Source organism: Sitodiplosis mosellana, unplaced genomic scaffold (assembly GCF_009176505.1).
Source record: "Sitodiplosis mosellana isolate CC-2019 unplaced genomic scaffold, AAFC_SMos_1.0 Smas_scaffold_6226, whole genome shotgun sequence".
In the NCBI taxonomy this organism is placed as follows: Eukaryota; Metazoa; Arthropoda; class Insecta; order Diptera; family Cecidomyiidae; genus Sitodiplosis; species Sitodiplosis mosellana.
This window is the reverse complement of record NW_022601467.1, coordinates 21,581,024-21,606,284: the sequence shown is the minus strand read 5'-3', so window position 1 is coordinate 21,606,284 and position 25,261 is coordinate 21,581,024. Positions and strand designations below refer to the sequence as shown.

Here is a 25,261-nt window from a genome sequence, read left to right as displayed (position 1 = left end):
AGAGAGAGAGAGAGAGAGAGAGAGAGAGAGAGAGAGAGAGAGAGAGAAAAGAGAGGGAGAGAGAGAAGTAAACAAGACCGGAAATCGTCGCTTCGCTCCGCTCTGCGTTCTTGAAGCTTGTAATTTTAACGGGTTTAATTAATTTGATGTTTCTCATCAAATTATTATCGTAAGCACTACATGGAATGTAGCTTTAATCGCAGTATACTTTTTGTATACAAATCATTTTAATATTGTTAAAAATAATTAAATAAATTTATATGATGATATTGTATTCTTCACTTATGTGTTTTATGTATATTCAATGTGAATGATCATCGTACATTATTTCACATTGGCAACGAAAAAAGTGTCAAATTTTTTTTTTGAGTCATCTCAAAAGTCAAAAACATGATTCTATTTCATTTTTGCAATTAGGCGTAATTGCTTCATTTCAAATAAAAAATATGGATATTAAAATGAATTGGTTTACGGTCCTAAAAAGTCTAAAAATTTTCTCGGGGAAAAAAATAACAACTACAGTAGCCTACATTCCATGTTGTGCTAAAAACTAAAAAGCGGATTGGCGAGTGGTGGCTACACAGGAAGGTAAAAATAAGTGGTAACGAATTGCATCCTTGTAATAAAATGCAATGCAATGTTCAAGATGAATTCACTTTTCGCTGGCCAAACCAAATAACATTCATTGTGTTCGACACTCGTACATGAAATGGTAATAGGGGGAAAAGAATTCTTCGTTTTTATGATTTTTTTTTTCTTTTTCATTTTTCTATTCCTCTTCAGGACATGATGGTGCTCTTTTTGATGCTGTATCAAAGTGAATCGTGTGAATAATATACTTATCCGCCCCAATAGCAACATCGACCATGATTTATTGGCATTAATGCACACGCCACGCACATACAAACACACACAACAGAAAAAAAAACCAAAAGCAATCCAGATAATTATCGCGCGTGCATTTATGAGTAGAACGAGCAAACACGCATACGAAAAAAAAACGAGTGGAACAATTAAAACAACAAATAAATGAGATGCTGGGCATCATGCTATGATGATTGGGGTTGTTCTGCTGGCACAGAAATTTTTTAAATATCTTGTTGGAAAAAAATCACATTTATAACTGAAACTTTTTATGAATTTTTCATATAACTCATTCGCCGGATCGGTTCGAGACTCACTCCCCTGCATTTCTTGCCATCATCATTATCAGTTTATTACATTGGCCAATTAATTAAATAAACGATTATAATTAGCGCGATTTAACCAATTTCATTGTATCACTGCATAACAACACATCGAATTTTTATTCGCCAAAAAATGCGGTGGAAAAACCAATTGGGAGAAAGAGAAACGGAAGGGAAAACGTTTAATTGCATCAACGCGCAACCGAGTTTAAATATAAATATGTATTATTATTATAATAAAATGAATGGAATGGAAAAAAAGTATAATAATTGCGAAGAGAGGCAATTTTTAGGAAACACAAAAATTCCATTTTGGCAAACGTTTAAAATAAATGCTTTTTGTATACATATCGAAACCAATGGAAATCGCCGAAAATTCTATGAAACGAAAAAAAAGTTCAACCGTTCAATGTGGTCAATTTGTTTTATTTTTTTTTTAATGTCCTTTTTCCTCTCTTTCTCTCTCGTTTCTTTTTCAACGGTTGGTGCTCAGTCGGCCTCTCTCTCTCTATCTCTATCGCTGCATCCTTTTCGCTCACGTGCGCTCATTGCACTCTCGTGGCCATTATCCCGATATTGAGCTCACTCTCAAGTGGACGCTTTCAACCATTTAAATAGTGAATTTTCATAAACATAATTTTTTCGCTATTCATTCAATTTCGACCCTATTCTTTTTGGCCAATGGTCATTGCAGCCAGTGCATGCCGAATGAATTCGTGTTTTGCCCCCGTCGAAAAAACGGTAAGAAATGTATATTTAAAAAGTCCGGTTGAAAATATACTTTTATTTTGATTTTTTTTTCCACTGTTGAGTTGTTTGCATTTAAAAACATAACAATTTTTTTTATTATACTCTCTTTTTGAAATGGTCTCTCTTTCTCTCTCTCAAATACAGAATGAACGGATGATTGTGTACACAGTAAATTCATCGTTGGCTTGATGTATTGCACATTTTTTCTTTTTTTTTTCATCCGATATGAAAATGTGTTTGCTTTCACGCAGCACAGTGAAAAATCTGCACATAAGTAAGTGTACAATTGTGAAGGGAGCTATGTGGGGCTGTGTATGCGCGCCATACTTATTCATCCATGTAATCACTCTCTATATAAAATGGTTGTTTCCTTTATTTTCGTTTGATTTTTAGTTGGTTTAAAACACATTATACACAATTAAATTCACTTTTTTTTTCAATCGTTCTCGCTCTCTCGCCCGCCCGCTCGCTCGCAACGGTTTGGATGCGTCTTTTTTGTTTGGATTTTGCATGTAAGTGTATTTCTGTAGCCATCACTCAATCGTTCTCACTCTCTACTGCAAACTAAATGGCCGTGATCAGAACCGTTGCTATTTTTGTTCATCCACTTTAGTCGGTTTTGTCGAAAATAAATAATGCAGAAAAATGGACTCTTGGATGGAGAAACAAGAAAAAAAATATATATTGCCATACACAATAGCGAAAAACAAGGAGAAAAGTGCCCAAAACATTAACCAAGAGTCACTTGGACAAAGTTTAAATTATTTTATTATTGTGGATAAAAAAAAATAAACTCGAATTTGACCATTGCTCTTGCTATTGCTTCTCATTTACTCATTTTGATCGCTTTGGTAACTTTGTGCCGCACTTATTTTAAAGCCCTGTTTTGGATTCCTTTATGAATAAAACTTCGAATGGACAACTCACTTTGTGATTTACTTTTTTGGTTATTTTAATTAATTTTCAAAAAGTTATTGCTGAACTTTCGAATAAACTTGGTCAAGCCAAAATGCCGTCGGCTGTGGTGGTTATGTATATGCAGTTCTGATCAAGGTGTATAAGACACTGAAATAACCTATCAATCATTTTTTTCAATTTGATTTTGTTTTGTTTCAATTGTTATTTATCAAAAGCCTTGAACCCACATTGTTACACTGTTTATACACATTACATTATTATTGTTATTTAGCAAACGAAAGCAATTCGAAATGCAAATATCGCCGTTTTATCAATTCAAACGATAAAATGTAACTTAACTCGATGTCATACTCGAGACATTGTTGAATGCAAACTACGCTCTAGTTCATAAAATTATTGAATATTTATATCGATTGAAAAGAAGAAAAAAAAACATTTGCGACAATCCAAAGTCAAACGAATGTTCATTTATTATATTTTTCCCATTGTTTGCTCCTTGAATTATCATACTATTGGCTTAGAATCGAAAGGCTATTGAGTAAATAAGATTTGATATATGTTGTCTAAATCCATACATTTTTGAGATTTTGCGATTGAAATTTGGATTCATTTTGAAATTGAATAAAATAACAAAGCTTCAGATACAAAACTCACTGTTTACAAACATCTCAATCGATTACATCAATAAGATGTGAACAGCATGAATAAATACGAATAATGCCGATAAACAAATTTGGCAAAATCGAAGAAATTTCATCGAAAATACATTGAACCGTATTTTTCTTTCCTTTGCATTTATTCGAATAATGTTCACGTCATTGCATGCAAACCATTCTAATATCGCAATTATAATTTGACTTACCGGGACTTTCATTGTCGATACGTTCGGGTGAATAGGTGGCACCGCCGCGATCTGATCGAATCCTCTGGTGGTGAGACTCAACGTCTGTTGGCAAACAGAAAAAGAAAATTGCATTATGCGATTAAATTTGATAAGTTGTTAATGTGATTCAGTTGGGAATAATGCGACTGCCTTATTTGATGAAAAACAAACAATGAGTTGAGTTGAAAATACAAATCAGTTCAGGAAAAGTGAAAAAGATTTTCAACTTTTGTGAAATAAATATTTCGATGAATTCCAACTAAAAATCGAATGTGTTTCAATTGTACAACCATTTAGATAATGTCATTGCTCTCACCTGACTCGCTGCTACTGAAATGAACACGTTGACCTAGCTCATGATCATTATGCGGTGACGATAGTCCTGTGTGATAGTTACCTGGCGGCTGAATATTATTCTCTGATTGTTGCTTTCTAGATGGTTGCTGTTGTTGCGGTTGACCGGGCACTGATGAGTACAATAATCCCAATTCGCGTGCTTCATTCTCTTCTTGTGCCTGTTGCCGACGCAACGCCACCTAATAATCAACATTCAATTAGGAAAAAACAAATAACACACAATTGGCATTATTTTCCATCTTCTTCTCTTGAATGAGTCCACTGCATTTTACGGATGGAAATTGTTGTAAATTTATGGTCTCACCTGTGCAGCCATAACACGTTGCCGTTCGGCAATTAGTGTGCATTTGGCACAAACGCAATCGCGCCATCGACAGTAACGTTTGTGACCCTTCAAAGCGCTCACCTATTAAGTTATTCCATAATGAATACATAAGCTGTTTAAACCAAACTGTTTTTTTTTTCATTTCTCTCTCTCTCATTGTGTACGATAAGCAAAAAATAAAATAAATAGAAAATTGCCGTATTAAATGGCGGTATGAGGAGCGAACAAATAACATATCCCTCGACATCAACCCAACTACATATTATGTAAATGTTGTTTTAACGGGAAAAACAGTGCAATCTGAACATGAGCGTAAAATGACACCGCTGCTATGATTGTTTACGAAAAAGTTTTTTTTTTCATTTGCCCCCGAAATGAGCAACATTCATGAAATTAATAACAAAAGTGTTAATTGAATGTCGCACTGTTTTGTGTATGTGTGTTTGTGTTGAGTGTTTAATTTAACTAATACAAAGCGGAACAGAGTGAAAATACACTGTCAAACGGGTGACAGACCGTCTTCTTCAGCCCAAACACACCCACATTGTGTGGGATTCTCTAGTTGAGCAAAGTGAAAATAAAAACAAAAGTCGGCATCGGGAAAGATGAAAACATTGTGGAAATTATTCCTCTTCATACACACATACACAAACACAAAAAGACGGGGCAATGCCGTTGAAAAACACTCACATATGAATACACATACTCATGCCGAATGAAGATAAAGCACCTAAAGTACATACTGTTTTTCTCCCCGTTTAATTGCAAATAATGAAAGCCACTTGAAAATTTAATGCAAAGGAGTAATGAAATAATAAGTGTTCGTGTGGTGTATGTTGCATTTGCCATTGGGAAAATCAAAACGATATTAATAAACACCCGTTCCGTACGGGCATGTACACATTCATTTTGTAAAAATACAAAGTTGAAATTGTTAAGTCTTCCTAAGTCATTTTAATTGGAACGGAATTCAATGGATATTAATTGTTCGTTTTTCAGCTCGACAAAATAATAAACGAATGCAATTACGGCTAATTCCTTGGTCATTTTCAAATCGACACTCATTTTCTTTTGTTTCTGTTTTTTTTTAAACAGAAGATTCTATTTTCTGTTTGTATCGATTGTTCTTTCAATATTCCGAATTCGAAAAGTAAAAGTACTTACAACACCATGATTTCGGCATCGTGCACATTTCGGTGTCCGTTGATAGCGTTCAGATGCAGCACGCAAAAAGAATGCCGGTGGTAAAGCTCCCAAAACTGGATGTTGCGACATGAGATTCGTCATATCAACACCACTAGGTAGACTCATATTACTTTGTACAACCAACTGAAAATGATTATCTTGTCCTGAGACGATCAATCCAACACGATTTGATTGAACGAAGAAAAAAATACGGAGAAATTCTTGCAAATTCGACGGTATTTCTTTGTGCTTCGTTTTGTTGTTTATTTTCTTCTTCCGAACAATTTCATAGAAATCGAAAAATGTCGGTCATGTTTATGCCACGTAATGAAACACTGAAATTCACTTTAATTAACTTTCGATTTATTTTGTGTTCGGTTTTAGTTCAAAGTTTTGACATTGTCTATTTCTTTCTCTCTCTTTTTTTATGGTTATCAAAAGGCACTTTGCAAAGCAACAAAAGAGAAGAAATTGAAACTCGACAAAGAGACGAAGAATGTATTCGACGTTAAACAATTGGCCACACTTAAAATTCAGCACAAATAAGCTTACGTTTTTTATAAAATCATATCGTGTTTTTCGTCGTATTTTTCCTTTTCTTTTTTCCCCCTTTGAAATGCTTTCGAAGCAAGAGATAAAAAGTTTGTTAAAATTTTTGCCGAAAATGAATCACACACATACACAAAATCGATGTGTGGATATTTCAAATGAAATTCGGATAACGATTTCAATTTCCAAAAAGTGCGATGCGATCAAGCTACAAGATACAACGAGAACGACACACAACGTTACACGTCAAACATTCAAATGCAACTGAAACGAAAAAATAATAATAATTCTTATCCAACCAACCAAATCCATTTGAAAATGTTAATCTTTCAGGTTGGGAAGTATGCCCACATCGACACAACGACGATGAGAGGAAAAACACACAACGACGATGAAATGAAACGAAAAATATAGAGATGGAAAAAGAACAAAAAAGAACACGAAGCAGAAGAGAGAAAGAAGAAACCAACAACAACAACAAGAAGAACGGCAAAATGTGAATCGCATTGAATACAACATTATATACATTATTGCCGTCACTCGTCGTTGGCTCTCAACTGTTATAACATTGGTAGCAGCCACACACAACTACACATGAAAATGCGGCGCGTAATTTCGATGTGCTACACACAAGCGCAAGCACACGTGCAGAAGCAGGCAGGCAGGCAGGCAAGGCAAGGCAAGGCAAGGCAAGGCAGGCAAGCAGGCAGGGATATAGATTGCACACATGCGAAAGGCCCACTTCCATCTCCGATTCGATGGCATACAAATCGCATCCACGCTGAGCGAATGGTAGTGAGAAGTCGAGCAAAAGAGCACGGTGGCGTATATATCTCACAAAAAACGATTCTCGACGAAGGGAAATTGGTGGATTTGTGTTTTGGGCTCTTTGTGTTTGTTTCCTCGAGTGAGAGTGTTTGTGGCTAACGTGCGAACGAACGAAAGAGAAGCATCGTCGAAAGCTATCGTCGACAAGAAAATTCGTAATACGATCACAATTTATTTGGCATAAAATGTGACAGAGAAGATTGATAAAACTCAAAATCGTTAGCATGTAACGTTGCTCAACTCAAGATCTTCGCAACGTTGAGTTCGAATTGATATTAGACTGTTTTATGGCGAATCTTCTTAAGTTCATGATCTCATTCTTATTTATGCATCGTTGAACTTTCAAGCTTATTCTGAAGGAAATCGCAACTTCAATTCGCGCAATTTGATCGCTAAACGAAAATGCTTCAGTTTCCATTTTGAATGTGCTCTGAAGAACAGTATTCTGAAAGAAACAAACGCTTTTGCAAATATCGTTCGCTTTTTTCCACAGCAATTCATGCTTTGTTTCAACATCTTGTGTTGGCTATGGCTCAAGATCGCTACATCTGTATCGTGCTCATGTAAGTGAGTCTGTATATATGTGTGTGTATATTTGCTCATGGGTATTTGTAGATCTGTCTATTTGGGGCCAGTAAACGCAAGCAATTTTTGACCTATAATGGTGTGGCATATTTCATGTAGCGCATTGCTTAACTACATTAAGGGGTGGATATTTTTTTCATCCATCTCTGTGTGTCATTTGCTTTTGTCTCTTTATCATCGTCGTCGTCGTCTTTGCGCTCTGTTTGCAGAGCAACGTTTTTCCGACCGAACTTTACAGTTCCCATCGTGTGCACATACAATACACATAATTTGTATTTATTTCGACGATATAATAGATTCAGTTGCTGTTGCGCTGCCTCTCTCTCTCACTCTCTCCAATACAGAACGAAGCGAGCCGTACACAGCAACATGTTTGTGCTGGTGCTGTACACGTAGTAAATTGTATGTCGTTTCAAAGGTGTCTTTGGCGTTTGGGTTCGGGCTCGAGAGTGCTCGCCTCGCAACGAACCAACCGTTCGGTTTAAATACCATTTTAAATACAGTTTAACATAATTTAAGGGGTGGTACTAAAAACCATTTTATAAGTGTATCTGTGGCTGACTCGACACGATGGATACATACCAATTCCCGCTATACTAGAATGCGTACAATAACCGAAATACTGCACGAGATGTGCGAAAATGTAAACTGTGTATTTTGTGTGGAAACGAATTGGAATGGACGACGATAAACGTTACACACTTTGCCACATTATATAAGCACACACACTCTTTCTCCCGTTCTCTCTCCCCGCCACAAATATGCTGTGCGGATAAATAGACGAACATGGATAAATAGATACTGGTAATCGCATACACATACATGCAGAAATGAAAGAATTCTCTTCACTTCGGATACTGTGAATATTTATTAATTCATTTATACTTGCAACAGACTTTGTGTCTGTCATCGCACTTATTTCACGCGACGGAGCATTTTGACTTTGCGTTTTTCGTTTTTCGCTAAGCCGAATATTCCGTAATTTATAACAGTCAGTTCATATTTTTCGCTGTTTTTTCTCTTCTTCCATACCAATTGCAGCAACACATTTCCATATTTTTTAATAAAATAATTTATTACTCGAAACAATTGTGAATTGTTGAGCTCAACCACGGGATATACCGAAATACTGTACATATAATTTTGCCGTTTGTATTCATTGGCAACGCTATTTTATGCATTTATTTTCAACGAAATTGTTTTATGAAATTTTCCAATTAGGCGTTTGATTTTACGTCTATATGTAATGTAAGCAACTTTAGTAAATTTAACATTCTTATTTCCACTTGTGCAAACTGTCGTTCTTTAATTTTGATCGTTATACCGATGGGTATATTCAAATTTACCAAAAAAGTTTACACAAAATATGTGTGTATGACACAGAGATGGTTCATCGTTTACCGCAAGTTTATGGAAATGTGTATCGGTATATACTTAAACGTATACCTTTGCGTTGAGAGCACGCGTCAGCATGCGTTAGCTACTCACTCAGAAGTACTTTCACAACATGCACGACTTGTATTGATAATTTGACAGATCACCACTATTACTATTGGTGAGCATAGTGATTTTATATGTATTCGGTATGTCACAAAGTGGTGATCTGTCAAATTTTACCAATACAAGTCGTACATGTTGTAAAAGTACTTGTGTGTGAGTAATACTTTAGTGACAGCGAACGCGTTATTCAACGCGAAGGTATATCAATGTATATACCGGTCTGTACGCAGTATGGACAATACAATGAATTGATATACATTTACTCCATCTCTGGTATGACATGAAGACAATTTTGTTTATATTGTTGCATATGTAATTCATTTCCATGTGAAGAATAGGATCATTCGTCAATATTTTATTTTCTCATTCCGCTAAATTGATTAAAAATCAATTCATCATTTATCGTTCGATGTGCAGTGGATAAAATGAGAGCCAAATCGATCGTCGTGTGATATTTCCATTCAATGCAATGACAACTGTTGGTTGCAAAAGAATTTATACCATGTTTACGATACTTGAACATTTCCATAACCGTTTTTGTACGGTTTTTTTTACGTCGTTTCGGTTTATTTATATTTCTTTTTCTTTTGCTTGGCTATGTGTTCGCGTGTTACGTTTCGTTGTAGCAAAATCCATCTTGTTGCGATTCAATGAATCCACAACATCGAATACATTGTTTTTCGTGTATTTCGATAGAGGCGTGTTTTCCATTTTGTGACGCCTACTTCACAACCAACTGAAACAGTACTGGTTCATGTGTTGCGTAGGTGGGGTTATCTTCGATGTGAAAATGTTATTATTTGGTTAAAATTACATCGTGTGCTGAGTTTTTTTTCTCCCCCATTGGACACAGAATTATATAAATAGAAGTAGCGAATAGTTGCATTTTTCCCGCTAGTCGCTTCACGCTCTTTTGAGCTGTAACGAATTTGATTACATCTGGATTTTCGCTAGACAAACACGAATGCGGAACAGAGCGGTACAAGCGCACAACGGCTATGTGTCTGTATGTTTCGCTTGTATTGAAACATAAATGATTTCTGCGGTACGGAGTTTTTATTTGGAACCACTTGGAACGTTTCAATGAATTGTGTTTCGATTCATGTAGTTTCGAAGATTATTATTTCATAAAATTAATCATTTTTTAAAACTTTATTTCCTAATATTTTCGACAAAGATTGGAATACATTCTCGAATATGCGAAAAAATGTATTTTTTATATGAAAATTCTTACTAAAATGAGCGATGTTGACAGCACACACATCTCATATAAGTGGAGATGGACTGGGAAACTGCATGAAAAGCTCAAATCGCGCCCTCTCTCAATAACTAGAATCAAGCTTTTTCGATTCGCTTGCCGCAGCTACTTGTTTTTAAAGCAGGTCATTCGGAACGAAAAATGATTCGGTGTGATTGCAGAAGATGGAAACGATTGATTCATGCATCTATTCAAAAGTTCTTGTGAATCAAATCGACTGTGATTGCTGGCGGCTGTTTAGAATTATTGATGTAGAAAACACAGTTTGTTTATAATTTGATGGAATTACTTAAAAATTCGTGATGGACAGCAATTAAGTATATAGCCGAGTGGTTGCTACGAAATCAATAATTGCCCGTTTATTGAGATAGAACTAGGAGGGAATTGAATTGCGATCAATCAAATACCAATTGGTAATTTTACGTAATTTTCTTACGGAGCCATGATAAATAAGTCAGCAAATCGATCAAATCGTATAATTTTCCATAGAAAAGACATTAAGCAGAATTAGTTGAATAATGTTTGTGGTAATTGATATGCTCGCCTCTCTCCTTCTCTCTCTCTCTCTCTCTCTCTCTCTTCCATTTGGAATCGAATCTTGGCTGGATTTTGTGGCTGTATCGTTTTTGAACCCGTGTCAAAAGGAACGCCTTTATAAATGGGATAATTTGTATATTTGCACAAAAGTCCGGCGGCCAAAGGTTAACGTGTAATCGTTTTGAAGCGGAACAAACAACCGTCTACTGAATGAAATTCGTACTAGAACGATATAATAATTAGCTAATTAATGACAATTTACTTAGAACGAGCGAAGTAAAAAGTGAAGCCGAAGCAGTAACAACTGGGAAAACTCCCTATGATTCATACGTGTTAACGCGATCGAGCTTTGATCGATAGATATTGGCTGAAAATAGAATCGAAATGTGTATTGATATATGAAAAGTGCAGTGTGAGCACCAATAGAAATACACATCTGTCTCTCCGTCAAGTATGTTCGGTACGTTTGTTAAAGTGTTCGCCGTTTGGCTCAATGAAATCTATAGTCTGTTGAGCTCCGCTGTGCTGTGTTTACTTCGAGAGCAAGAGAGAATCAGAGACTTGCGTCTCCCACAGAACAAACAAAAACGCTGACGTTTAGACGCGAACGCATGTGCTTTTTCTCTTTACAACCGGCGAAGAAAGGTGGAATATATAAAGGTAAAACGTTGGGTTCCAGCATTTCATTTGCATTTAATATTTGACAATGTTCAGACAGTAACGAGGTTCGTGCACTGGCGCAGCACTTTATTCTACTCTAGCATCGTTTTAAACTAAAGTGAACATTACATTTTGATTGTTCACTGTGTTTACATCAATATATCGGTAGATCGGGGCTCCGTGAGTGTTTTTCGTTTTGTGTACGATTTTTTGTTTGCTTAGATTTTCTCAGTTCATATTTCTACTCACTCTCTCTCTCGCTCACTCGCTTCATTTCTTTTCGTTTAAACGCGCTGTTTTCCGTATCCAAAGCACGTACTAGTAGAGCGAGAGAATGAGCTGATTCGTGCAATTAGTCAGAACTCAAGTGTTTTTACTGTTAAAATGCAAAACTGTGATTAAGCATCAACCGGAATTTCGTTTTGATCGAAGGTGAAATAATATGCAAGTTTTATTGTTTTTCTCTTCTTCTTCTTCTTCTTTTGTTCTGTTTGCAGTTTGTCTATTTGGTGGTTCGTTCTGCCAGTGAATCTAAAAAAAGCAAAAACTCATCAAAAAATTTGAAAACGATTTTCCATTCAACCAAGGAGATGAATGTCAGAACTAATTTGCAGGTAAATATTTTGAGATTTTTGCATATTTTCATTGAGCTATCCGTGGTCACGGGCGGTAGTATCGAAATTCATGGAAAAATGCCACACGAAACGAACGAATATTTACGATGTGATGATCTCGTTTCGATCACTTTAGCCATACATAAGTGATTATTTGATAAATCGTCGTGAAACCACAGAATGAAAATCACATAATTTTTGTTATTCGAAACAATCAACGTGATTAAACAATTCAGTAATCCATTTGAAATAATTACAAATTAATTAAAGCTTATTAAATTCTGATCATTATCTGTAAACAAATTCGAATTGGCGTATTTAAAGTTTAGCACACTGTTTGGTTTTTGTTGTTGATGTTCGTCTGAATCACTGATGAAATGTTAACATTTATTTGATTAAATCCAAGTACCACGCGGCTGCAATTTCAAAAAGACACGAACGAAGAAAACATGTAGCAACGAAAGATAGAAACCGAAAATAAAATAAATAATGAACAAGTTGTAAAAACATAGGTATTTATTAAAATTACTTTATCTACGGCTGCAAATCATCGTGTGAAATAACAAAAAAAAAAAAATAGAAAAATCGACAGCCAACCGAAAATGTCTACATTGGCAGCGGGCACACGAGTGCAGCAACCAGTATGCAGCGTCAAATGCGCACATTCTGCATATTCTGCAATCTAAGAAACGAAAAATGTACCAATCGAATGCAATTTGTATGTATCTTTTTGTTTTGTTTATGTGCTCGTTTCTATTCGCGTTGACTTAAAATCATGTTGTGTTGTTATTACACACATACACACCGAGTTGAGTTAAGTCGCACAGCATTCAACCGTATGACTCAAATAACTCATATTATATCACTAGAAGTATAGTTGTCTATGAAAGTGCGCCAATTTTATTTTTAATTCGAAAACCGCCAGCGTTTGAGCTGCAGACTATAAGAACAAAGAAACAAAGCGCGCGTGTGTGTGTTTCTTGTTTTTTCTTCGTTGATTTAACTGCAATCAGTCAAATGAAAATCATTTCATGGACTTGCCAAGAATAACAACAAACTTTAAGTGATTTACCACATCGCTTAATTCACATGATTGTAAACATGAGTTTCGATCTTTAAAAGCCACACCAAAGAATCGCAAATATGATATGCTTATAGCACATTAGCTACTTCAATATTATATGTAGCAGCTTTTTAAAATGATGTACGAACGAGAGACAGAGAATAACAGCGGCGGTGGTGGCGGCCGCTGTACAGCACACAGACCTCTGGTGCTGCGAAAGAGCACAGAGTGTGAGCTAATGTGGCTGCTGTTGAAAAATAAGAAAACACACAAAAAATACGGCAAATATTACAAACGAAATTTCCACGTAAAATTCAGTTCTGAAGGCCCTTTTAAATGCAACGAATAAACAACAAGCAGCTGTACAATATACGTCGGTTTGTAATTAATTCAAAGAAAACCATACGAAATGAAATCGTTCAGAGTTAGCAATAGTTGGTGCATAGCATGAACAAAGCAATAAAATGAACGAGAAAGAAAACAATTCGGCAAATATGTCAGGCGGTTAAGCACACCGATCCCAATCATCATCATCAACGTCGTATTCTCATTCAGTATTGAGGCGCGCGCGCGCGTTGCATTGCAAATAGAAACTAAAAGTTTGGTAAGAGTACATGATCTACGTGATCTAGATCTCAAGTCATGCTTTGTGTTTTCAGTTTTCAGTTTTCAGTCGTGATTTTCGCATTGCCAAAAAAAACAACCACAAAAGACACACACACAAAACACGAAAATCGCGTTACTCCAAAAACAGACAATCATTTGAAAAGAGAAGCAATTGAAATGTGGATCAGTGAAACATCATTTTTCTATTTCATATTCTTTTTATTGTAAATAAGTAAATCAAAAGCGTTTAGAATTGCGCCGAGATGGAGCAAACACGTGAACAACAACAATAATAATAACAACAAAAACGTACATGCGAATAACGGTACTGATAGGTTTTATTTCTGCCCTTTACACACGCAGACAGATAGAACTAGTTGTCTGGTTCATGTGAACAACACAATAGAATTGAATATCTTCTTGCAAATTTTCCGTAATTTTTTTTTTCTTCCATCGACTTTCTGACACCTACAACTCTGACACCGAACCACACTCAACCAGAACTGGTTAATGATAATGCTGCTTGCCGTCGTTGTACAGCGACCCATTTTTTATTCGATTCGTCTGGAATCGAATGAGTTGAACTCTACCGAGCGAGATAAATAAATATTTGCACAGTCGCCGTTGCCGTTGTCGTTGTCTTCGCCGTCGTCGTTGTAGTCATCATCGCCGCCGTCGATGCTGTGCATAAACATTGCGCTGGAGCGCGCGCGCGCACACGCTCATGTACTTATGCTGATTGTCACGCCAATAAACCACACGATGAGAGAAAATAAGAATACCACATCAAATACTTAAACAAAAGCCAACAAGGTGTAAACAAGAAAATGACTGTGCTGCTCTACCCACATACTTTGACACGATTGCGCGTCTACATAAATCTCTCAATTGAAATTTACTGTAGAATTTCTGAATGCCTTTTTTTATTATTAACTCAATTTCGTGTCATGTCAATGGAGAATAGAAAAGTAGAAATCTTTTACTTTCGCGCAATTTCAACGATGATCTGTGTGTGTGTGTGTGTGTGTTGTAAGCCTCTTTTAGCTTTTCGTTTGCTCTCCTCGTGTATGTCTCTACTATATTTTGCGATCCAATTTTTTTTCAACAGTTTGAAGAAAAAAAAATGGTTCCATTTCTGCCTGTACTATTTAGCAGTATTCCAGGTCAAAGACAATTGCCACGGAATACATCTAATTGAATGACTTTTGTTTCGTCGTTTCAGATTATCATTCTCGTGGTCGCATTTTTTGAATGTGAATCGGCTGCATTGTTGCGAACACCAAAAGTCTACAATGCTCTGATAACTACCGATCAAAATTTGACGCCAAGCCGTGCCTATCCCGTCATTCAGCCAGCCATTCATGACCCATTTTTCTATGGACCATACGGATACACTCCGTATAGCTACTACGATCCGTTCGGTTTCAATCCATTTGAATCGGCTGCATACGTTCCAAAATACAATGCAGACGGAACGATCAATGTGAGCGGTACTAGTGCTGTTGGTGGTGCTGTTGCTTCAGCCACGGCGGCCGGTGTTGAGGATAGTGTTTCAAGAAGCGTCGGCGGAAGTAAGGAAGACGGTACCATTGTTCAAGCTGCAAGTACGGAAAAATCACCAATTCCATTGAACGAATTCGGTTTTCCACCCAGTTTAATTCCGATTTCATCTGGCAAAAATCCCGTGAATCTTGCACCATTCTCGTACAATTCATATCCACTGATTTACGATCAATTCGGTGGATATCCACAAGCAGCTTATTTGCCACACTTTGGTGTCCTGCCACAAACACCATACACAGCATTCGGAGGTGTACCACCGACCAAAGTGAATGAAAAGGGACAACCGGTTGGTGTTGATGCGGCATCAGGCACATTTGGTGCACCCGGAATCGATGCACCTGGTGTATATGGAATCGGTGCACCTAATGTAGGAGGATCAATTGATCAATCCAACGTGGCAACAGGAGGTGGCCCTGCTGCAGTTGCACCTGGAGTAGAAGCATCAATTGGATCTAGATTAGGAGGACCATTTGGATCTGGATCAGGAGCACCAATTGGATCTGGATTAGGAGGACCAATTGGATCTGAATTAGGAGGACCCAGAACAGTAGCAGGTATATATATATATATATATTCGTTTTTATTGAAAGAGTTTTTCGATTCCGTTTATGTTAAAATGCGAAAAATTTGCGCAAAATTTTATTTAAATAGAAATCTCAAGCATAGCCGCTTTATTTATTTACTTTCACTAATACTGTTCCCTTTGTTTGTTTTTTCTTTATAGGCTTACCCGGCGTAGTGGAGCCTCAGTCTGCATTTGGAGATGGTGGATCGGTTGCCGGTGCTAATCGAAATGCGGTTTATTTTGATCGAGAAAACGGTGTGAGTCTCGGAGGCAGTGCCGTAAATAACGCGGCTGGCATTTATGGTGACAACGGAATCAGTAATAGTGGTTATGATGCAAGCGGAAATGATGATCTGAATAATGGAGGTTTTAAAACTGCCGCTAGTAACAATGCAGTGTATGGAGGAGGTGTAAATGGTAATCGAGGTGTGAATGGCAATCGTGGTGGTGTAAATGATGCACGACTACGTGGAATCGCGTCGAATGCATCGGTCAGTAGATATGGTCAAGCATCGAGTTCCAGTGATTCAGGTGCAGCAAATACGGCGGGTTCGACAGTCGCCGGTCTTGCATCTGCAAGCGGCGACAATGGAAAAAGTAATGGAAATGGTGCATCCGCTTTCAAAAACCAAGAAAGCTTCCGAAGCTCATCTTCGTCGGCATCTGTGTCACAAACATCATCATCGTCGTCAGGTGGTGGATTACAACAAGGGAGTGGCTTCGTAAGTAGCCGACAGAACAATTCGAAAGCTTAAATGCGGAAAATTGTCGCGTCAAACTATAAATCAGCTGATAAGAAACTACAGATAATAATATATTTATATTGTGCGCCAAACACTTCGTGAGCATTTCGATTTTCCAGCGGATTATTACGAGCAACAAAGGCAAAGCTTCGCAACGATGAAATTGGACGATAAGTTTAAAATTCGTTTAAGATAAGCATAGAAATTCGATTCAATCATTGACTTTTATTATTGCCAAATTTTTGTTTTCGGAAGCGTTTATTATTTTCAACTCAATAAAGTCTCGGTGAACCATAACACACCAAATCAATTCAACTCAACTCGAATTCTGTTTTTTAGATGCGAAATCCGTACAACCGAATACATTTAAGCTTGATTTTGAATTTATTTTTAAATGCTTTGTATTAGAATTTCATGCAGATTTTTTTATATCAACAATTTTTGAAAGAAATAAATAGATTCACACAAATTGGAAGTGTTATGGTGTTTCAATAATAATAATAATGCATCAATATTGATAGCATAAAGAATTACCGTTCGGTTGGAGCGCGCGCCATTGCGTCGAAGGCACACTTTTACTCGTTGAGGCGGACAAGAACAAACGCACTCAAACGGATAAAGAGTCATTAATTCAAACTAATGTTATGACGCATTTTACATTAACGAGAGAGAAAAAAATGAAAAGAAACCAAAGAAGAAGAAGAAAAAGAAAAAACAATCACATACAGTAGATGGCTATAAGAGACTGACATCAACAATTGCATACTAATGAAATTGCTCATGGTAAAGTCAATGAATTTCGTACAAAACACATTTTGTTTATTGGTGTGCTTCAAAAATGGTTTGGATTTCAGTTTGTTGATTTTTTTTTTCGATTTGCAGTGGAAAAGAAACAAAAAGCAAACATATAGATAGAAACATTTAGGTGTTGTTCGGTCGAAGCCTTTCATTTCAAAGCCGCAATGGAATCAAACGATCATGCATTATGCTACAATACATTGTCATTGATGCAGTTATTGTAGTGGTTGCTGTTGTTGCTTCGTTTGATAATTTAATTAGTTATTGTCTGAATCGGAATTATTCTCCGCTTGTCTATCTGTTTGCCCTTCTTCTGCTGGCTGATCTTCCGATTGATTATTGTCATTGGCGCTTTGCTCTTTCGTAAGCGATGTATTTTCAATGACCACGGTGTCATCCGTGCTGTTGGGATCCGATGGAATATTGTTGTTGTTGTTGTTCTCGTTGTTGCTGTTATCGTTGTCTTTATTGCCGTTGCTATTATTATTATCGTTGTTGTTTACTGGAATTGCAACTGGTACTGGGACAACAACACCTCCTTGTACGATCACACCACCGGTAGCAACTAAATTTTGTTGTTCCTGCCATTGCTGTTGTAATTGGATCAATTCTTTTTGTTGTTCCAAGGCTTGCTGGTTGAGAAGATTCTGTTGATCGATCTGTTCTTGCAATTGCCTTTCATCGTCTTCACGTTGTCGATCTAAAGCTTCCTGCAATTCGTCTCTTTGTTTTTGCAATAAATCCTTTGCTTTTTGCTGTTCACCTGCAAGTCAATCGAAAAATTATTGCAATAATTAAAAACAAGTTCGAAATGAATACAACAACATTGCGAATTGCCTACGTTGTTCTTCTTCTGATGTTGGTTGTCGAAGCACATAGGTTGGGGCAGTCAAGATCGGGAATGGACTAAGTGCATATGAAACACCCAGATCATCGATAGCACGAAGGTTCTGTGTTTAAAGAATGAAAAACAACAACAAAAAACACACACACAAATTAATTTTCGTTTAAATGTTTTCGTGAAGCTTTAGAATAGGTCGCAGTTACACTAACTAGGAGACTTGGAACTGTTCGAAACGATTGTCCTTCAGCAATGGCATAGGCAAAATTTCCACCTAATTGTTCCGATTGAACAATAGCCGAATCAGGATGTTGAGATCGTAACAGTTGCGATGATGACGGTATGATCACGATGGGCCCAACACCAGCACTAGCAATCGACACTATGGCCGAAATCACAAACAACACTTTCATCTAATCCGAAATGAAAACAGAAAAAAAACGACTCAAATCAAAATGCAATAGAAAAAAATGAAACACGCAAAAGAATTTGAAAAAAAAAATCGAATAATTCAATTAGAAATGTTAATTATTGGCAATTCTAAGAAAATTAGAATGACAAATGCTTCAATTAGAATTAACATCGATTTGATTGAACTGAAGCAGAGAGAGAGAGAAACCAATGGATTCGATATGCGAAATTACGCACTTTATTTTGTTTTTTTTTTTTTTAATATTTTTGGTGACAACGGATGGAGAGCACGTCGGAATTGATATAATATGTTTAAGCTGCAAACACTTAATCAGATCATCCTTACTTGTGGAACCTTTATATAGATGTTAGCCATTCTCTTTTCCAAAGTAATGCGACAACGACGACGACGACATCGACGGCTGGCGAACGGCTGGCGTGTGCTCAATTGTTTTTTACAAGACGCGAAACTAGATCTGGATAACACATGATATATACACGGCCCACCATATATAGATTAAGTTGGCGAGAAGAGTAACTACAATCCGAATGCAATCTGCATACACACATGACGCGCAGATAATAAACATTACGTAGATGGACTTTTGTAAAAGACCTTTTTTTCCACTACTACTTCTTCTTCTTCTTAGTTCGATCGTGTAAGATTGATGCGTTTGTATGGGTGCTCGCGAGCGCGCTTCAATATAGGTGACGAAGCAACAAATAAGTATAATTATTGTTATTTAAAGCCGATCGACAGAGTGACCATCACCACTCACAAATCATAGCACATAAATAATTCGTGAGTCGAAAACCGTATTACGATGGCGATGGCGACAGTTTTTGGCTGCGTGCGCGCATTGTGCGTAATTCTTGGCCGCGCATCATATGGTTGTGTGCCATAAACAACAACGAAGTCGTATCTTATTGCCAATAGCCAAATGTATCAATACAGAATTTCGGCTTTTGTTGTAAATATTCCAATCAGCGCTTCTTTTTCTATTCGATTTGTTATTTTTAATCCAAAACCCAAGCACATACAAAACACAAGAATCGTAAACAACGAAACAGAAACAAAAAAAAATCAACAAATCATTCGGCTAATCTCGGTGTGATTGTTGCTATCTCTATCGCATAAATACGTGTTGGGGTTTTCCTCATTCAATTATGATCTAGAATATAATATTGGCATTAGATTGTAATCAAAACCTCCTGAATTATTCAAATTACAAATTCAGTCCGATAAATTGTGTATTTTAAATGAAAAAAAAAACAGTTTATATATAGAAAAAACACACACACAATCACCAAGATAGAAGCAACAAACGCAATGATACCGCATTCCACGTTCATGTAAATTATATTGTTGAATTGTTACCCCAAACGAGCGACGCAACAATGCAGTGTAACTAATACGTTTTGTTTGACGCGATTATCTGTTTTTTTCTTATTTAATTATTTCTTTCTGTATTTGTTTGTCGATTGAATATGGCGTTAATTATATTGTAATATGTTTGGGATGTTGTCAATTTACATGTTGTCACACTCTTTCTGTCATGGATGAAAATGAGTTATGTGGAAAAGGCTTAGTATTTTATATTCTTACGTTTTATTTTTTAAAAAAATCGTAATGCCGCTTGTTTTCAGTCGCATATACAAATGAATGCTTTTTTTTCTCTCGGCTTTCTGGAAGGCTAATTAGAGTAGATGATTAGCTAAAAACTTGTAATTCATGTTTCAAACGAGACACAACGCTGTCGAATCATACAATGGGGAAAATATGGTATGCAACCGCAGTGATTCACCCATCATTCAGTTGTGCTAATCGGCAAGGACAAACAAACACGCACAATCGACGCGCAAGCACAGGCATAAGCGCTCATTCAGTCGAATCTAGGTTTTAAGATGGAATTCTATGTGCTGGGCCGACTCGAGCATCACACACAAAATTGCCTCCAAGTTTTGTATGAGTTGACATGTAAACAGATCAGTGGCACCATGTAACACCGATCACTTTGACTTTCAATCGATATACGATGTGGCTAACCGCAAATTAACTATTAAAATTTGTCTAAACGTTGTGTCTCTGGTTTTGTTTGACTCTGGATTTGAATCAGAGCGTGCCGCATCTTCATAAGACCGTTGCATAATGCCATGAAAAACATATGTATATAGCAAAACCAAACCAGTATTCGTTTTCTTTTTTCTGTTCTGATTCAAATGGAAAATCTAAACCTAAAGTAGATCAAGTTTCTCCTCGAACGTTGACGATGTATACATTTCAATTGCACATCCACATTGTTCATTTTGATGTTTGAGTCGCAGTGATTAAAATCGTATAAATATACGATGCAAATGCACATCGAATCGCACGCTGATCGTTCAGAGTCCAGCCAATGCCAGGTAGATAAAACGCGATCGGTAATTCCGAATGAAACTCAAATTGATTCAAGTTAAGATTTAAAATATATATAACTTATTGCACATTCCGATAAATAATTAGTGTAATCGACCACTTTGGAATCGCATTAATTTGTTAAAATGTTTTTCATTCCATCCGTTCGCATCGTCAAATTGTCGTGATGAATTATTGTGTTCACGACAACAAAACTCAAGACAACAGATAAGGAACGAAAAACGAAAGTCACTTTTTGATCAAATTTGCAATGCAATATGCCCTTAACGCTGTAATTATACAGTTGAAATAAATACGAGACAAGTATGCAATAAATGAAGCAATGAAGAGGAAAAAACGCTATAATTTCTCAATTAAGGTTTCAATTCTTCTCTATGCGTCGCCACCAAAAATGGAGTGATTTAAGAGCGTAGTTTGGAGGCATTTTGAAAGAAGAGGCAGAAATTGCTGGCTAGTTTTCCGCCAACGGACCATCGATCGCACGCGCACGTACGTACATCCATTGAGTTCATTGTCTTGATGCAACTGCATTTTATACATATATTGCAATTTGCATCTTCTCAATCGAACATGATCGCACGTACATTACACTGAAAAGGCCAAGGATATCGAGGCAATTTACTTCTTGTTCTCGTCCATTTGTACAAAGTGAGAGATCAGAGTGTAGTACTCCGATTCTTTTCATTGTTATACAATCGATCTGCTTTTTCTTTTTCGTATCCATTCTAACATTCCATTTTGCTTACTTTGACCTCAGCAGTCTTCAGCAGCAAGCAGCTCCACTTAATTTACTTTCGATTTTTTCTCTCGTTTGTTTGTGTTCGTCATATTTTAAAATATCACATTTCAACCAAATGTAATGCATAAGAAATTCGAATTGAAAAGCACAAAGTTCACACAAAACGTGTGATCGTGTCTCCCAAAGTCATCAACAGAGTTCGCCAGTTGATCGAAATTTTGACAGCAATGACATGTTTGTACGTTTACGCGCCAAACATTCGTCCATACAACAATTCTGTTCCATTGACGGTCAGTGTTGACTAAACGCGTTCAGCTTGAATTAGTTTGAATTTTAAAACGAAAAATTGAAAAAAAAATAAATTCAGAATTTTGATAAATCAGAATAGAAATCAAAATGACGGGATTAACATCGACAGTGACCAATCAGCACCGAAGTATCGAAAAAGCGGCTAAAGTGAAAAATCCATTGGAACCATTCTCAAGTGAATTCTCAAAGTATACAAATGGTGATTTTGAGGTGAACATTTATTGCAAATGGAAAAATGATATGGATTCGAAAACATTGAAATGGGCATTCAAATTGGCCGAACGAAATGTTTCACCGTTCTACAAAACTGGCCCAATCGGATGGCAACCAAAAGTCAAGCAAAGCGATTTGAACAAAAACTGGGCTCGCTACTTGGTTGCCACGGACAAACAGAAAAATCCCATCGCATATGCAATGTTCCGATTTGACATGGACTACGGCAACAGTGTACTTTATTGGTAAGCATTCAAATCGATATCCATCTTAAAATTGTACCTCATCAATTGATTGCAATTTTTCGATTTGTGTAGCTATGAAATGCAAGTGGAAAAAGAGTATCAGCGAAAGGGGCTCGGTCGATTCATCATGAATGCATTGGAGAAAATGGCACGTCACTACCAAATGGAGAAGCTGATCCTCACCGTGCTGTCGAACAACGAAGCAGGCATTACATTTTTCAAGGGACTCGGTTTTGGAGTCGACGACACATCACCTGATGCTGCTGAAAATTCCGGATACCAAATCCTAAGCAAATCACTTCTTTAGAAAACAAACATCACCGTTGAGACTGCATCTTAATTTAAGATTCCTGTATTTTTGTTTTGTTTGTTCTTTTCACACCGATTTAACATACAATTCTGTAACGAATTCCATTGAAGATTAACAGAGAAAAAAAAATAAGAAATCACAAAATCCGAATCCGTTGTGCATTTTATTGTCTTTCGAGTTGCATGTTTTGGACGATTAGGCTACACTCTCAATGAGGGAAGCTGTATTGATGTCTCTGTTGTTCAATCCGTTCACATCGTGGGATGAAAGCGTTAGTGGCATTTTGTTGTAAACATTGAACCATTCGATTGACCATCTCAAACTTATCCAAAAACAATGCAATCGGATCATGAATTTCGAGCGCAGTCAACTTCATTTCGTTTACAGTGCTGACACTTTTGACAGCTTTTCACACACCAAACATTCTCTCATACAACAACGGCGGTTATTTGTTATAGACGACAGTTCCTTGTTCACTAATCGTGTGCAGCTGGAATGTGTTTAAATTTGAAAACAGAATAAAAATTTTACAAAGTCAATTTAATGTTAATTTCTTTTACAAAATCAAAACATTGCTTTGTATTCACAACATCGCATTAGGTTACTTTATTTACAAATTTGAAAACGTAATACAAAAAAAATATGGTGAACGGTCTGCAAGACTTTGGTCTTGGGAAGATTTCCGCGATGCCGTTGCCGCAACAGGCAACCAATAATATTGATCATTATTGATGTAAAGCAAACACTGCGCGCGGTGTGGAACAAAGAGGAAAAGACGGCGTGTCCGCTGAAAAGGTTATTTGAAACGATCACAAATTCCAAAGCAAATCAGTCTTTTGGAATTTTTAGTAGGGTATATGTGAACGGAAAAACAATAATTATTACAATATTTTTTAACTCTCTTCTCAGTAAAAAAAAAACCTGGTTCTTTTAAAATAGCAGGTAATATACACGATTAAAATCAAACATCATCATGGAGACTGCATTTTAATTTAAGATTCCTGTATTTTTTTGTTTTGTCAGCGATTTAACATGCAACAAATTCCATCGAACATTAACAGAGAAAAAAAAAAGAAATCACTAAATCCGAATCCGTTTTGAATTTTATTGTCTTCCGAGTTGTATGTTCTGGCCGATTAGGCAATACTTTCAATAAAAGTAGCTTCATTGATGTCTCTTTTGCTCAATCCGTTCACATCGTGAGATGAGAGTGTTATTTGCACCTTGTTGTACACATTAAACCATTCCGGATGATGGTCAACCTTATCCGCATACAATGCAATGCGAGTCATAAAGCCAAAGGCCTAGAGAAAAAAAATTACAATTCGAATGAAATCACTTGAAATTTACTGATAACAACCCAATCTCCAATTTTTATCATCAATCCCATTTACCTGGTTAAAGTCTTTGAATAGGAATTCTTTGTAAATGGCATCACGACCATTCACCAAAGTCCATCCTTTGGCAAGCAATGGCTCTAACAATTCTTTACGTTCTGCATCACTTAACTTGCCCTAGTAATGGAATCGAAGTAGAATGAGATAAAAAAAAAATCAATGTATTAAACCAGCAAAAACACACATATCAACAGTTGTCAGTCAAAGTCATTAACAAAGCAATATTTCAACACTTATGAAACTTTGACACGATTTATTTCCTTCAAATACAATATGAACCCAGAATACTCTACATTTTTTGGGTGAAAAAACGAATTTAAAAAGAATTTTTTTCTTTGTAATAATCTTACCATTTTCTTGCGTATTGTTTTTGCTGTGCAATAGAAACGATTGTGACGTGCAAATCTTGGTTGTTGATTCGTCGAATGATTGTTCCAGTGAATGAGATGCGGGTAAACAGGTCTATATGTTGCTGCTGCTACTACTACTGTTGTTGTTGATGTAGAAAAAACAAGTCTCTCACAAGACGGCTGATAAATTCGGTTTGTGGTGTGGTGACCTTCGTGTGCAGTGAGCTTATTGTTGTCTCTTTCATCATCATCACATCGACCGAGAGTGGTGGTAAAGCGAAGTGTTTGGCTTTTTGAGCAATCGCTGCGTTTCAACAGCAGCCCGACAAATCGTTGTGCTATTTTACCAGTAACAAGACATTCCATTATATACGCACACACACACTTCAAGTGCACTCTCAATATATTTCCCTTTTTGCTAAGATTTTTCTTTATTGATTTTTGCTATTTGCTTCGAATCGAATTTCCATCACTCGCAATTGCGTGTTGACCATTCTTCAACTGCGTACGCTCAATAGCCAAAATCGATTGAGGTTATGCTTAACCACTGTCACAA

General features: G+C 36.6%; 5 protein-coding genes across 9 annotated transcripts in view; 2 read left to right on the top strand and 3 right to left on the bottom strand.

Moving 5' to 3' along the window:
• Window positions 1–6,420, bottom strand: part of LOC129577793 (doublesex- and mab-3-related transcription factor A2) — a 14,460-nt gene extending 8,040 nt beyond the window's left edge. The window contains exons 1-4 of one of the 2 annotated variants that reach the window (XM_055465385.1): window positions 5,585–6,420; window positions 4,400–4,501; window positions 4,055–4,274; window positions 3,718–3,801 (exon numbers count right to left, since the gene is read on the bottom strand). In XM_055465385.1, coding sequence (XP_055321360.1) covers window positions 3,718–3,801; window positions 4,055–4,274; window positions 4,400–4,501; window positions 5,585–5,731 — 553 coding nt within the window. In that variant the 5' untranslated portion in view covers window positions 5,732–6,420. The remainder of the gene's footprint in view (window positions 1–3,717; window positions 3,802–4,054; window positions 4,275–4,399; window positions 4,502–5,584) is intronic. The other variant, XM_055465384.1, reaches the window with a different exon arrangement.
• Window positions 6,421–11,545: 5,125 nt separating this feature from the next.
• LOC129578097 (keratin, type I cytoskeletal 9) lies at window positions 11,546–17,151 on the top strand. The gene is made up of 4 exons (XM_055466201.1): window positions 11,546–11,722; window positions 12,020–12,136; window positions 15,028–15,922; window positions 16,093–17,151. The coding sequence occupies exons 2-4, from the start codon at window positions 12,113–12,115 to the stop codon at window positions 16,686–16,688; spliced, it is 1,515 nt and encodes a 504-aa protein (XP_055322176.1). The 5' UTR covers window positions 11,546–11,722; window positions 12,020–12,112; the 3' UTR covers window positions 16,689–17,151.
• A 322-nt stretch (window positions 17,152–17,473) lies between these two features.
• On the bottom strand, window positions 17,474–19,117 carry LOC129578098 (GATA zinc finger domain-containing protein 16-like). 4 transcript variants are annotated; one of them, XM_055466202.1, is made up of 4 exons: window positions 19,073–19,117; window positions 18,522–18,728; window positions 18,316–18,424; window positions 17,474–18,237 (listed from the first exon to the last, which is right to left on the bottom strand). In XM_055466202.1, the coding sequence occupies exons 1-4, from the start codon at window positions 19,100–19,102 to the stop codon at window positions 17,732–17,734; spliced, it is 852 nt and encodes a 283-aa protein (XP_055322177.1). In that variant the 5' UTR covers window positions 19,103–19,117; the 3' UTR covers window positions 17,474–17,731. The 4 variants fall into 4 exon arrangements, with proteins under 4 accessions (XP_055322177.1, XP_055322178.1, XP_055322179.1 ...); XM_055466203.1 differs by having other exon boundaries at window positions 18,528–18,728; XM_055466204.1 differs by having other exon boundaries at window positions 18,964–19,075.
• A 2,963-nt stretch (window positions 19,118–22,080) lies between these two features.
• LOC129579417 (N-alpha-acetyltransferase 40) lies at window positions 22,081–23,108 on the top strand. Its single transcript, XM_055469498.1, has 2 exons — window positions 22,081–22,648; window positions 22,721–23,108. The coding sequence occupies exons 1-2, from the start codon at window positions 22,278–22,280 to the stop codon at window positions 22,953–22,955; spliced, it is 606 nt and encodes a 201-aa protein (XP_055325473.1). The 5' UTR covers window positions 22,081–22,277; the 3' UTR covers window positions 22,956–23,108.
• An 820-nt stretch (window positions 23,109–23,928) lies between these two features.
• LOC129579416 (putative pterin-4-alpha-carbinolamine dehydratase) lies at window positions 23,929–25,252 on the bottom strand. The gene is made up of 3 exons (XM_055469497.1): window positions 24,706–25,252; window positions 24,353–24,472; window positions 23,929–24,262 (listed from the first exon to the last, which is right to left on the bottom strand). Exons 1-3 carry the CDS (start codon window positions 25,069–25,071, stop codon window positions 24,095–24,097), a joined length of 654 nt encoding a protein of 217 aa, XP_055325472.1. The 5' UTR covers window positions 25,072–25,252; the 3' UTR covers window positions 23,929–24,094.
• Window positions 25,253–25,261: the final 9 nt, after the last annotated feature.